Source organism: Danio rerio, chromosome 21, assembly GCF_049306965.1.
Source record: "Danio rerio strain Tuebingen ecotype United States chromosome 21, GRCz12tu, whole genome shotgun sequence".
Lineage (NCBI taxonomy): Eukaryota > Metazoa > Chordata > Actinopteri > Cypriniformes > Danionidae > Danio > Danio rerio.
In genome coordinates, this window is record NC_133196.1 from 22068703 (window position 1) to 22082506 (window position 13804).

Here is a 13804-nt window from a genome sequence, read left to right on the forward strand (position 1 = left end):
CTTATATTCAGTTAAATGTCTGTTGAAGGAGCAGTATCAACATATATTAAGAAGACAGTCTACTAATACTTAAACAGACCATCAAAATAAAGGGTTACCAGAAATTCCATATTTGTAAATATGAATGTAGTCTCAAATACCTTAAAATTCAAAGGGTCAATGCCTTCGATTTTTGGTCCAGGAACGGGTGGCAAGAAAATCACCATTATCCTACAAAAAAAATTCACATCAAACTGATGTCAATTATGCATTTATTTATTTTTTTTTGCATAAAATAAATCAGAAAATAACCTTTTAAAACTATCATAAAGCAATTCCTGCTTCAGACTAAACAATATTTCTGTTTTACAAGTCAAAAGTCAAAGCAGTCACAGTATAAGGGTTTCATCGAATGCCCATTTTCCAGAAGTTCATTCATACATTTATTAATTTTCTTTCGACTTGAACCACAAACTTATCCAGCATATGTTTTGCAAAGCAGAGTCCCTTCCAGCTGCAACCTAATAAAGGGAAACATCCCTACACACTCATTCACACACACTATTGTCAATTTACATTATTCAATTCACCTATACCACGTCGTTGGGCTGTGGGAGAAACCAAAGGAAACCCATGTGAACAAGGGGAGAACATGCAAACTCCACACAGAAATGCCAAATGGCCCAGCCAGGACTCAAACCAGCGACTTCTTGCTGTGAGGTGACAGTGCTAACAACTGAGCCACCGTGTCTCCAGAAGTTCATATGATTTTTTATGAAAAGTCTGTAACACACTTTCGTTTAAAATTTATCAAGAGTAGTGCGAAAACACTCTGTTTACATTTTCAAAATCAGCTCTGTTCATAGAAATCTTTTTTTAGTCTTTAAAGCAATTGACTTGGTGTGAGTGTACACCAAAAACGCCAGTGTCAGTCAACAGATGTGGGAGGGGCCTGAACCTGTGTGATGTCATTTTGCCAAGAATCTGAGATCAGCTTGATCTCAGAAAGTGCTTATGATTTAGGGATTAAAAAAGCACTGGGTGTTTTTAATCATCGGCCACATTCACACAGCAGAAGATTATGGTTGTCAGTCCCTTATTTGAATCCTTAATACGGTTGCGTTCACACACAATACTGTTATTTACAAGTTTGATAACCGCATTCTATAACTGAATGCGCACCTGTACATTTTCAGGACTCACAAACGCATTCTTGCAACACACACTGTGTGAACGAAACAGTGCTGGGCAACTAATATCATGTCACGTCACCTCATCTATGCACATATTGCATATAAAGGCTTTGTGGAATCAAAGGGGTCTGTAAATAATGGCAAAAAGGGCTATTGAGGAGTATTGATGGATCTAGATGTGGCTGTATATGGATATAGAGTTGCCTGTTATGGCATGAACAGCCGATCTTCTGGTCAAAGTCAATTCAGTAAATAAACAAAAATTAAGACTAACTAAAATTAACAACAGTCAATGAATTAAAATAATTAACAAAAATAATAATAATAAATAATAATAAATCTAACACATGTTGTCCCAAAACTGGGTTGCGGCTGAAAAAGCATTGATGTGTAAAATATATATGGAATAATTGGTAGTTCATTTCATTGTGGCGACCTCTGAAATAGAGACTAAGCCAAAGGAAAATAAATGACACATTTTTACAGACACACACATTTTCTTCATTTGCCAAAAATGTAAACTAGGCATGTTTAACTACATAAATGATCTTTAAAATGAAGATGTTTGTTAATTCTCTAAACTTTTTTGACTTCTATTAATTTAAGTTGCATTTTTGTGGTTTTGGGTTCAGTGTCTATTCAAACTAATTTTTTACTTTTATTGCTAAGAGGTTTGAAGAAGAGTTATTGTGAACTCTGCAAACACTAAAAAATTGCTTTGGTCAACAGTGGGCATGTTCTGTAAACTAAATATATCAAAAAAGAAATAGAAATGTGCTAACAAAATAAAAACTAATCTAAAACTAGCATAACCATTAATAAAACACAGTAAATCTAAAAATTACAGCAAATGCAAAAATAGTAATATAAAAATAAAAATAATTTATAATAACTATTATTATTAATAATAATGGCGAGGCAGTGGCGCAGTAGGTAGTGCTGTCGCCTCACAGCAAGAAGGTCGCTGGTTCGAACCTCAGCTCAGTTGGCGTTTCTGTGTGGAGTTTGCATGTTCTCCCTGCCTTCGCGTGGGTTTCCTCCAGGTGCTCCGGTTTCCCCCACAGTCCAAAGACATGCGGTATAGGTGAATTGAGTAGGCTAAATTGTACGTAGTGTATGAGTGTGTGTGTGGATGTTTCCCAGAGATGGGTTGTGCAGAGAAGGGCATCCGCTGCGTAAAAACTTGCTGAATAAGTTGGCGGTTCATTCTGCTGTGGCGACCCCGAATTAATAAAGGGACTAAGCCGACAAGAAAATGAATGATGAAACTATAATAACCTTATTATACACCAAATAGATGTGTTACTGTGTGATATTCTACAAGCCGTCCTTAATACCACTAAACAATTCTGACTCCCTTCTGTACTCATACTGCTTGTCACATATGAGTGAGGAGTTTCTTTTTGTGGGGCTCCAGCAACTCACAGAGATGGCGATACTGTGTGTATCATCTGTAGTTTTTCTATCCAATCGCTCTCTTTCCACTGGAGCAACTCCCACCAGAATTGCAATCTAAATGTTGCACTCAATAGTAAGTGCTGTTTAGGAACAAAACATTTGCAAGTAAAAAAAGCCACTGTCAGTGTCGGTCTACAACAGAACTGCAGAAAAAATCATGCCTTCTGTTGTACGTTATGCCCGTTGCAAAAAACAGTATTTTTGTTAACATACAGTTGAAATAGGAATTATTAAACCCCCTGAATTATTAGCCCCCCCTTTTTATTTTTTTCTCTGATTTATGTTTAACGTTTCTAAACATAATAGTTTTAATAACTCATTCCTAATAACTGATTAATTGATGACAGTAAATAATATTTGACTTGATATTTTTCAAGACTCTTCTATACAGTTAAAAGTGACATTTAAAGGCCTAACTGGGTTAGTTAGGTTAACTAGGCATGTTTGGATAATTAGGCAAGTTATTGTATAACGACAGTTTGTTCTGTAACAAAAACATAGCTTAAAGGGGCTAAACATGTTGACCTTAAAATTATTTTTAAAAATTAAAAACTGCTTTTATTCTAGCTAAAGTAAAACAAATAAGACTTTCTCCAGAAGAAAAAAATATCAGTCATATGGTGAAAATTTCCTTGCTCTGTTAAACATCAATTGGGGAAATATTTGAACATCATTTGGGGAAAAACAGAAAAACAAATACAAAGGGGGTTTAATTATTCTGATTTCAACTGTAGGTGCCATAATAATAATCTTTGATGTTTTGTATCCCTCATAAAGACATCATCTTTAATGTTTTTGATGACTCCCATTGCATGTTCAGGCCAACAACAATTGAAACATTACTTTAAGCTGCTCTGTAAATTTTGAGACTTACAGCTATAAGGAAATGTTGTTGTCCATTCCAAAAACTGACTATGTGAACATAGCTATAATAGGGTGGTTGTCTACACACACTGCCAAGACACATTTAATTTCCAAAAACTTGTAAAAGTGAACTTTGCATCTGATGACCCCTTTAAAGCTACAGCAGGAAAGGGAAGGGGTAGAGGAACCTAATAAGTGCTTTAACAGGAAAACCACAGGAAATCATTGCATTCATACAAACTGTACACAGATTTCACTTGCGCATACTTTTTTTGCACATACATTAATACATATAACCGCGCAAATACTCACTTTTGTTGACGCGAAACTACAATCAGCATCAAGATAATGGTGATACTAACAGCAGTAAAGACCAGCACAGCCGTAATCGAAATTCTTGATTCTGAAATTAAAACAGGACATTATAAAAATAAAGCAACTTCAATATAAAAACATACCAACATAGGCTCATTCTGAAAACGTAGCCCTATATACGCTTCTGGAGATCCAGAATTATGTATCCAGAAGTACGTAAGGCTGCATTCCTTTTTGCGCTTACCAGCTGACCGTGTATAAACATGTTGACAGCTTTCCCACTGTTACCAGTTTGTCCAGTAAGCTCGCCATGTATGTTGGTGGACTTGAAATGCAGAGGAGTTTAATAATAAACTCCTAAAATAAACAACTTAATAACAGGGTGAGAATGTGGTAAAATCTGAAAACATAATAAAAATTAGTCGAGGGCTTTTCTTTTTCTGGATTGCTTTTTAAAATTGTTGGTTGGGTTTACGGAAGTGGGTGGGCGGGTCAATCGGTGCTTTTGAAAACACTATTGGTTAGGTTTAGGGAAGGAGGAGGATGGGTCTTTCGACTGGTCAGTCAGTCAAACAGTCAATCATAACTGACTGAATCCACTTCTAGTGGATTTACACAAGAACAGCAGGCACAAATGGCACTAGCGAGAGAAATTTGAGATCTCGAAAAGCATACACAGTGGCCTCTGGAGGATTGGTGTAAACAAAAACTGTACAAAAAAAAAAAACGGGACGTTTCTGGGACATATTTGATGCTCTCAAATGTATATAGAGGTACATTTTCAGAATGAGCCTGGGTTGAAGCATAAAGACTAGCAAATCTTAAATCAAACCTTTGTTAGGTATAAGTATAAAGATGGAGTCACTGAAGTCTCCGAAGTGGAAGCCTCTCATTTTTGCCCGGACTCTGAGTTCATATTCAGTGTTGCTTTCCAGACCATAGATGTATGCCTGTGTGTTTTTGTCACTTTCCAGCTGTAGAGAAACAAACAAGGCTGAGAAACATCATAACGCGTCCGACCTTGGAGATAACAAGCTCCAAACATGGCCTAATTAAGTCTGCAAGATCCAGGTCAGCGTTATGGCTTCACCATGGTGACTCAAACGATATGACTCGCAAGCTTTCTTGGAAATAATAAAGCATCCGAGGAGCTGTTCAGAAAACTCATTTAACTTCAGGTCTGTTTCTTATTAGCAGCGTATTAGAAAGCTGGATGCGCAGATTGCAGAGTGTTGCATAAGACTCACTGTGTTCCACTGGTCTGAATCCTTTTCTCTGTACTGTGTCTCGTAAACCAGTGAGATCCATCCATCTGAAAGAGGCACTCCGGCGGAGGGAGGTGGATCCCAGCTTAAAACCACATCACAGTGTAAACCGCTGGAGGCCATTTTTAAAAGAGTCCAGTTTAGACCTACAGGTGGGTCTGGAAACACTGCAGAAATAATGAGCCCATATAAATAAATGTAACATGCCAGCAAAAATTCTTATGGTTGTTATTATTTGATATGTTTATTAGGTATGGGTTAAGGTCAAATGGTTTATAAAAAAATTCTTCCACTTTAAAAAAAAAACATAAAATGACAACTGAACAGACTAGCAAATGTTTTCAGTTATAGTGAGAGAAAATTTGTGTTATTCCACCAAAACATTTCTGAAGTGAAAACATTGGTATTTTGTTGTCTAAAAGCAAAAGAAATAAAGAAAAACCAGCACTTTTTTTACTTAACAACTTTTTACATAACAATGTCCTGTGTTTTTCTTCCATCTGTAATTTACAAAATAAAACAAAAACAAATTAAATATAAATTGTTATTTCAGAGAAACTGAACTAGAAAATGAAACTGAGATTTTTCATGTAGTCAAAATAAATTTGGAAGAAATGGCAGTAGTTTACAGAATAAAAAAAAAAGACAAATTAATTGTTATTGAGAATTTTCATGTGAACGCTTAAATTATTTCATAACTTTAGATATATATACACACAGTGGGGGAAATATGTATTGAACATGCCACCATTCAGTCAGAAAACATATTTCTACAGGTGCCGTTACCTTGAAAATTTCCCTGAATGCTGGTAACAACCAAGAAAGTTCATATGTGCAAAGAAAATCCAATTAGTTTACAAATGAAGTTATGTGTGATAAAATGAAATGATGCAGGGAAACAGTACTGAACACATGAAAAAAGGGAGGTGTAAAAAGGCAGTGTAAGCCCAGAAAGCAGCTGAAATCTCTCAGCAGTTATTCAGCAACCCTCCACCCTTCGTCAGTAGAAATTACGTTTAGCTGCTTCAGTCTAACATCTACATTACCATTTCAGCAAGACAATGATTTAAATCACAGCAAAAGAAGCTCTCAAATGGTTTCAGACAAAGAAAATCAAGCTGCACAATGGACCAGATAATCACCTGACTTCTAAATAAAGCTCAGATTTAAAATAAAGCTAGACGAGACCAACAGAACCATCAAGATTTTTACACTGTTGATTCATGTGACTTCATTCTCCATATGAGAGGCGTCATCACCAAAAAAGCCTATTACACATTTCGGTACTTTCTCCCTTTGTTATACCATTAGTATATCAAGATTTTTCTTTTGTTTTGTTTTTTATGTTTGTATTGTTTAGGTATTTGTCAACAGCTTAGAAATATTATTCCCAAGAAAAGAAAAACATGACATATTTAATACGTATTTCCCCCACTGTGTATACGACAGAATTGGGTAAAAATGCTATTTTGATTATGGCAAAATGTATTACAAAAAAAAACTTTTTGCACAATATAAATATTTTAGACTTTTATATTTAAAGAAAAAACTTTTAAACATTGGAGAAAAACATTAAATATGGTATTAATATGTGATGGAAATATATATTTATCAACACTAAAATATTCGTTCTATAATTAGAAACATTTAAATATATATGTGAAAATTATTTTTTGACCACATGGGGTTGTATACTTGAAAGCATGTTAAGGAAAAGAAAAGACTTTAGGTAAGAGTTTGTGTTTAAGACATGACTTACCAATATTTTCTATGTTAAAGGACATTTCCTCATAAACATTATCAACAGAGCGCAGCTGGATCACATAAGTATACCATACAAAGGTATGACTGGCATCAAAGTAGCATTCATTTCTCTGGGAGTTGTAACTTGGACATTCAATCCATTTTCCGTAAGTTTTCTTTGGATCCCTGCAGACATGCAAGAAATTATAGATCATTAATAAGCGGACAAGTCATTCAACTGAACAGCTTTACACTGATGGTAACTTATGTAACTTATTGTGCATAATAATTTTCTACTTCAAGGTGAAGGTGTACGTGTTTTTGTGACATATCAGGACACAAATCTGTCTCATGACATATGTATGACACAGGTATTGCAAGAAGGTGGTGAAATATGAGGACATTGCTGATCTCCTAATTTCTCAAAAAACTTATAAATCAAAAAGAAAGAGTTGTTTTCAGAAAGTAAAAATGTACAATAAAAAGTAATGGTTGGGTTGAGGGGTAGAATAGGGTTAGGGCAATAGAAAATACAGTTTGTACTGTATAAAAACAAGGGAAACCTACAGTGCATCTGGAAATTATTCATAGAGCTTCACTTTTTTGTTACAGCCTTATTCCAAAATGGATTAAATTCATTTATTTCCTCAAAATTCTAGACACCATAGCCCATAATGTCAATGTGAAAAAAGATTTTTTTTTTTAATTGTTGCAAATTTGTTACAAATAAAAAAAAATCTGAAAAATCACATGTACATAAGTATTCACAGCCTTTGCTCAAGACTTTGTTAATGCACCTTTGGCAGCAATTACAGCCTCAAGTCCTTTTGAAAATGACGCCTCAAGCTTGGCACACCTGTCTTTGGGAATTTTTGCCTATTCCTCTTTGCCGTACCTCTCAAGCTCACTCTCTTGTTGGATTGGAAGTAGTGGTGTACAGCAGTTTTTAAATATCTCCGGAATTGTTTAATAATACTGGGCTCTGGCTGGGCCACTCAAGGACATTCCCCGAGTTGCTGTGAAGCCACTCCATTGACATTTTGGCAGTGTGCTTTGGGTCATTGTCCTGCTGGAAGATGAACCGTCGCCCCAGTCTGAGGTCAAGAGCACTCTGAAGCAGAACCCTGGGACCTCATATAGACAGGTGTATGCCTTTCCAAATCATGTCCAATCAACTGATTTTACCACAGGTGAACTACAATTAAGCTGCTGAAACATCTCAAGAATGATCAGTGGAAACTGAATGTACCTGAGCTCAAATTAAAGCTTCAGGGCAATGACTTTAGTACATGTGATTTTTCAGGTTTTTTATTTTTAATAAATTTGCAACAATTTCAAAAAGTATTTTTTTCACATTGACATTATGGGGTATTGTGTGTCGATTTTGGAGCAAATAAATGAATTTAATCCATTTTGGAATAAGGCTGCAACATAAAAAATTTGCAAAAAGTGAAGCACTTTGATTACTTTCCAGATGCACTGTATGTATATGTGCCCACAATTCACAAAAACAAAGGTGTGTGTGTATCCTCCATTTTAGTCTAAGAGATTATGTGTCACTATTTACTTTTCTAACATGTAGAAAAAGCTCAGATCCTCGAGTTCTGTGCGGTTTTGTGAAGATCCAGTTTCCCACTGACAACGGAAAGTTATCATATCTCGAGAAAAACAGCCAGTCAGATGAGGCCGTGTTGAAGTCTGACCTGAAAAAAGGGAAAAATAAGACTATAAAAATCATGAGATAATAGCCTTACCCTAACCCTAGCCAAAGGTTTCTAAGTAGTCTGACAGAGTGGAGAAAACAACAGAAATGTGTTTTTAATTATACTTTTAATAAGAATTATCTTAGGCTTCTCTGTATCGGTTGCTTTTGGAGTATAAAAATACATAAAAATATGGCAATAATGCAGTTTTATATTTGTTTTTATAATTCTTTTTTCCAGCTGAAAGCAATCAACCAAAGCTGAAAATCATTATTTAAACACCCTTACTTCACTCGTCGCAAATCTGTTTAAGTTCATTTTTTTTAGATGAACACAAAATAAGTTATTTAGAAAAATGTTGGATTTTTTTGCTATTATGGAAGTCAATGGTTGCAGGTTTCTAACACTCTTCAAAACATCTTTGTTTGTGTTCAACATAAAAAGCAAACTCATAAGGGCTTGGGAGCACATAAATGGGGAAAAGTGAGTAATCTTTTATTTTTGGGAGAATTATCTCTTTAAGTTTAAAAATGTGCGCAGCTGTGATTGATCAAACAGGCCAAATAATTTTCTGAAAAGGCCAAAAATTCTGTGAATGTCCTTCAGTTTAAACCAGCTTAGGAGTAACAGGATGTAACATAAATCCCAGTTGGGCTATAACTGTCAGCTGTGTTTTCCTGGAAATGCGTGCTGGCATTTTTCACATGTGGAAGCGTTTGAGTGGCAGAGCACTGTTACAGCTTGCAAGCTCTTTTGAAGGGCTCTACTCATGCATTTAAATAGCAATACTGAAAAAAACAAACCAAATAAAAACCTGATGATTTGAGATAACTGATAAATTGAAGCATAGTTTCCAAAGCATTGATTAATATCGATGGAACAATCATTATTTTAATTCATAGGCCAGAATAACACATTCCCTATGGCCTTGTTATTTTCTCTTCCTGTAATTTTGGATGAAATTATGCATGATATAATTATTCTTCAGTTTCTCTTCAGTTTGTATGGATATTAGTCTCAAGTGTTCAGGATTTGCAAACATGTAGTCTCTTGTTTGGGAATTTGGTTCAGATATTTTGCAATAATACTTTCACACTTGATCAGAATTCAAGCTATTAAAAAACTATTAACATGTGGTAGTTTTGTGTTTTTACAGAACACAACTCATTCCTGAAACTGGAATGGTTGGCAACATGGTAAACACAACCATCTTGCATGTTTGCAATTAAAGAGCATCTGAGCATTTAAAGACTTGTTATTGTCGTCAACTTTATTATTACGCAGAAAATGTTCTGTAAGTGTTGCCAGGTTCACTCATTATATGCAATGTTTGGGTTATTTTACCCAAAAATTAAAAATGCACTCACTATTTACTCACACACAAGTGGATCTAAACCTTTATGGGTTTTATTCAACTGTTAAACACAAAAGAACAAAGTTTGAAGAAAGCTGAGAACCTGTAACCATTCACTTCCATAGAAGGAAAAACAAATACTGTGGAAGTCAATAGTTACAAGTTTCCAGCTTTCTTCAAAATATCTTCTTTTATGCTCAACAGAAAAAAGAAAGTTTTGAAACAAGCAAAGGGTGATTAAATAAAGACAGAATTTTCATTTTGGAGTTGAACCCTACCTTTAACGCCCAATTTACACAGGAATTCAGCGCCAACGCTTGACAGAGAGCGTGTCCGAAGCTGACGCGATCAGTCTTAGCAGCGTTAGCCAATGAAATTAGTCCGCAATCGGCTACTGTGTCTGAGTTAATAGTATTTACATAAATCGAAGTGGGGTGTGTTTTCCAAAGAACGACATTACTCGTGGCTGAACTATCATAGTACGATGCATTGTTTGGAAAAAGAACTATGTAATGAGGAGTGTTTTCCAAAACTGTAGTTGCTTTGCGCACATCTATCGTTTATGAATATTATTAAGAATATTCCAAATAAAATCACTTAGCTAACACATATTCAAATTTAATGTATAAATCATATCAATCGTTAATGGTTGTAGGCGTAATTTACAGTAGGTTATTTATTTATTTTTGTTTTCACAAGCTTTGGAGACGTAATGTAAATTTCATCTGCCCATTTATTTGACTCACCTCTGAATTGCCTATCTGCTTACTCCTGGTTTGACCATTGCTTTCCTGACCATTCTTAGTTTAATAAACATGCATTTGGATCCACACTTCCATTGCCAGCGTCACTTCACATGTACAAGTTTGTACAAACACTTCAAGTGTACAAGTTTGTGATGCAGTTTGCGAATGTTTGTTGGAACGATGCCAAATCAACGAACTATGTTTCTAACAACGGAACTTGTGACCTTAGTAACAAGGTTTTTTGGAAACGCACCCCTGTTTTGCGTATGCTTCCATTGGTGCTTGAAAACTGAGAAATTCCCAACTTTTATAGCAAGCAATGATGCTAAAGTGGCATCGACGGATCCACAACTCAGTTTAGCAACACTTAACGTCACCCATTCAAAGTGAATGGTAGCTTTAACACTGACGCTCCATGTAAATGGGGCGTAATAAATCCAGTTTTTGGAGTTTATTAATTAGGCAGATACATGCAGGATGCAAAGTTTGTCGTGCTTTTATTTTTTAGACTGCGTTTAAAGTTGGCTTGTGTTTTCTAATAAGATCTGGCAATCCCTCTGCACACTGCATACATAGGAGAAACACGTCCATATTTCAATACATCAACAACTATTTATTCAGTTTCTATAAACACTACAAATACTTTGTTCAAAATTTTACCTTCAACTTTGTATAAAGGAGCAAAATGTCACACAAAAAGATGAACCAACAACCAAATTTAAACATCACAAAAAGTAGTAGTAGAGTTTCAATATGCAAAATCAGTGTTTCTGCACAATAACTGACTTTTCGGCTTACTGTATATGTCTTTTTTAGAGAAGCTGTTAGTAAATATAGGATTAACAATAGGAATGAATCAGAGCTGTCAATGCAGTAGAATATGTTCCCATAGAAACTAATGTACAGCACAAACAGGATCGGCAGAGTGATGTTGTGAAGCTACCAACCATTTCATATATCCACTATCCACTCTCTCCCACTTACAGCAGCCCACCTTTAGTGCATTCTACAGAAAATGTTACATTCAACTGAATCCATAATTGCCAGACCTGTTCAAAGGGACAGCACTTCCAAGCGAAAGCATTTAGAAATGGTCTTGGAAAGAACCACATATGGCCATGTGAAAGCCAAAAGGAAAATATTCAATGTACTTCCTCAAAGGGATTCATTCATTTAAGGTTTTTGATACATTATCCGGTTGCTTTTGATTGGGGACATTTCTTAATTGGCTTAACCAAAATGAATGTTGCCGTAGCCTGCATATAGAGACTTTTTAAAATCTGTTTTTACTTCAAAATTGATTGTATTTCCTGTGTATTCAGAAGTCAAGAAAGCCAAATAACTAGCCTAGTGTTACACAGTAGCACCCCACTAATAAGAAATGGTAAGCAATGGGTGGCTTCCTAAAGAAAACATCCTGTTTTCTTGTTGTATGGTTGGAATGCTCCATTACAGGCTCTTTAAAGACTTTAAAAGGAAAAGAAATGGCTGCTGAAAGTGCCAATAATTCTTGTAATATCCAGTGAAATGTTCCTAATTCAAACTATTCGAGCAACACATCATAAAACACCAGCAAAAAAGCAACAAACTGCATACCCTGTGTTGTAGTAGGAAGCACATTTTGTGTTGCCGCAGCACCGGTGAACAAGACACAGATGAAAAGGACTTTCTCCATGGTATATTTCCTGTAAAAAACAAAAGAAAAGCTACATGTGAACACTGTTAACAGGCTACATTAAGAGTAACAGAAGCAGGAGTGGTGATAGTTAATGTTTACGATAATTGTTGTTTAAACAGTGTGCAAGCTGACATTGTCATGTCACTCATCTTGCAATAAAAACCCAACTCAAGAGTCCACAAGCATTCACTCAATGACTATAAAGCTTATTATATGATGTTGGAATGCTTCTATAATTTAAGTTATCTGATAGTTTTTCCTCATATTTACATTAGCTATGTTTACGTCCAAAAATGTGAATTAAATTTAGGCGCAAAACTGGAATATCGCATAAAAGATGGCGAATAAAGCAGCATTTCCATTCAACAAAGAGAACAAAATCATCACTTCCTGAATAACTGGCACCAAATATCTACAGTAAAAAAGAAATTTGCAGCGGTTGGAGAAGCTGCGTGAATCTTTTCTTCATTTGATATATTACTTGCGGCTCAGAAGATGAAAGTCTGAACGCACAATGAGCATGTGGCCATGTTTGAAGGTGTGAGACATGGAGCAAAGACATTCTTGACAGTTCTGGAGGTAATTAATAATATAATAACACTAATACTGAAACGGTTAAGGCGTTTTAGAATGGCTAAACCACATTTTTACAGCATGCTCAGCCTGCTGGTTTGTCCATTGCCACAAATTTTAAGAATCTTGAATAACAAAATCAGATGACTTTTTTTATGTGCATAATGGAATTTGCTTGGTAAAAGTGCTTTCATCGTTTTTATGTGCATTTTCAAAACTTTTGTGCATAAAATAAATAAATCCATGAATGCTCATAAAAATAGCTGAATAGAAACTTAGCTAATATCAAACAAGCAAGAGCGATGTTTGTCACTATGTAAGCTCTATCGCAAATCTGTTATTCGTTACAGTAAATATTGAACAAGTCTATCATTTGATAGATGAGACAAACAGGATCATCATGAAAAAAGCATTTTATATAAAGTATTAAAATACGTTTCAGTAGTTCAGCACTTTCCCCTTGTGTCATTTCATTGTTATTACACATAACAAATATTTGAGATGTTTTTGTTTAATTTTTATGTTTGTATTGTTCATGTTTTTACCAAAATCTGGTTCAATTCCATGTCAACAGCTTCTTTAGAAACATTAATCTCAGGAAAAAAAAATCAATACTTGTTCAATACTTATTTTCCCTGCTGTAAATAAAATATTAGACGTAACATTTTTTATTTTTTTCTAGGGGGAGGGGGACTTTTTCAGCACCCTTTCAAAATGCATCTATTTTTGAATTAATAATTAGAGTCAGTTAAGCCGCATTCTAGCAGGCACTTGCTTTGTTTCTAATTGAATCAGCTCTTTTGAATGAATCATTTGAACGAGGCTAGTGGTTTTACCTAAGTATCATATTTATTTCACCAGGACAGGTCTAATCCATTCAAGTATTGTATTGTACACTCATAAATACGAGCAACCACCAGCTACTAGTCGCAG

The 13804-nt window shown here is 35.2% G+C and overlaps 1 protein-coding gene across 2 annotated transcripts in view; it reads right to left on the reverse strand.

Moving 5' to 3' along the window:
- Positions 1–13804, reverse strand: part of ghrb (growth hormone receptor b) — a 41098-nt gene that overhangs the window by 1881 nt on the left and 25413 nt on the right. Inside the window, 7 exon segments of one of the 2 annotated variants that reach the window (NM_001111081.2) lie at positions 141–210; positions 3807–3897; positions 4642–4783; positions 5057–5241; positions 6834–7003; positions 8385–8520; positions 12217–12305. In NM_001111081.2, the coding sequence (NP_001104551.1) occupies positions 141–210; positions 3807–3897; positions 4642–4783; positions 5057–5241; positions 6834–7003; positions 8385–8520; positions 12217–12295 (873 nt within the window). In that variant the 5' untranslated portion in view covers positions 12296–12305. 2 annotated transcript variants of the gene reach the window in all.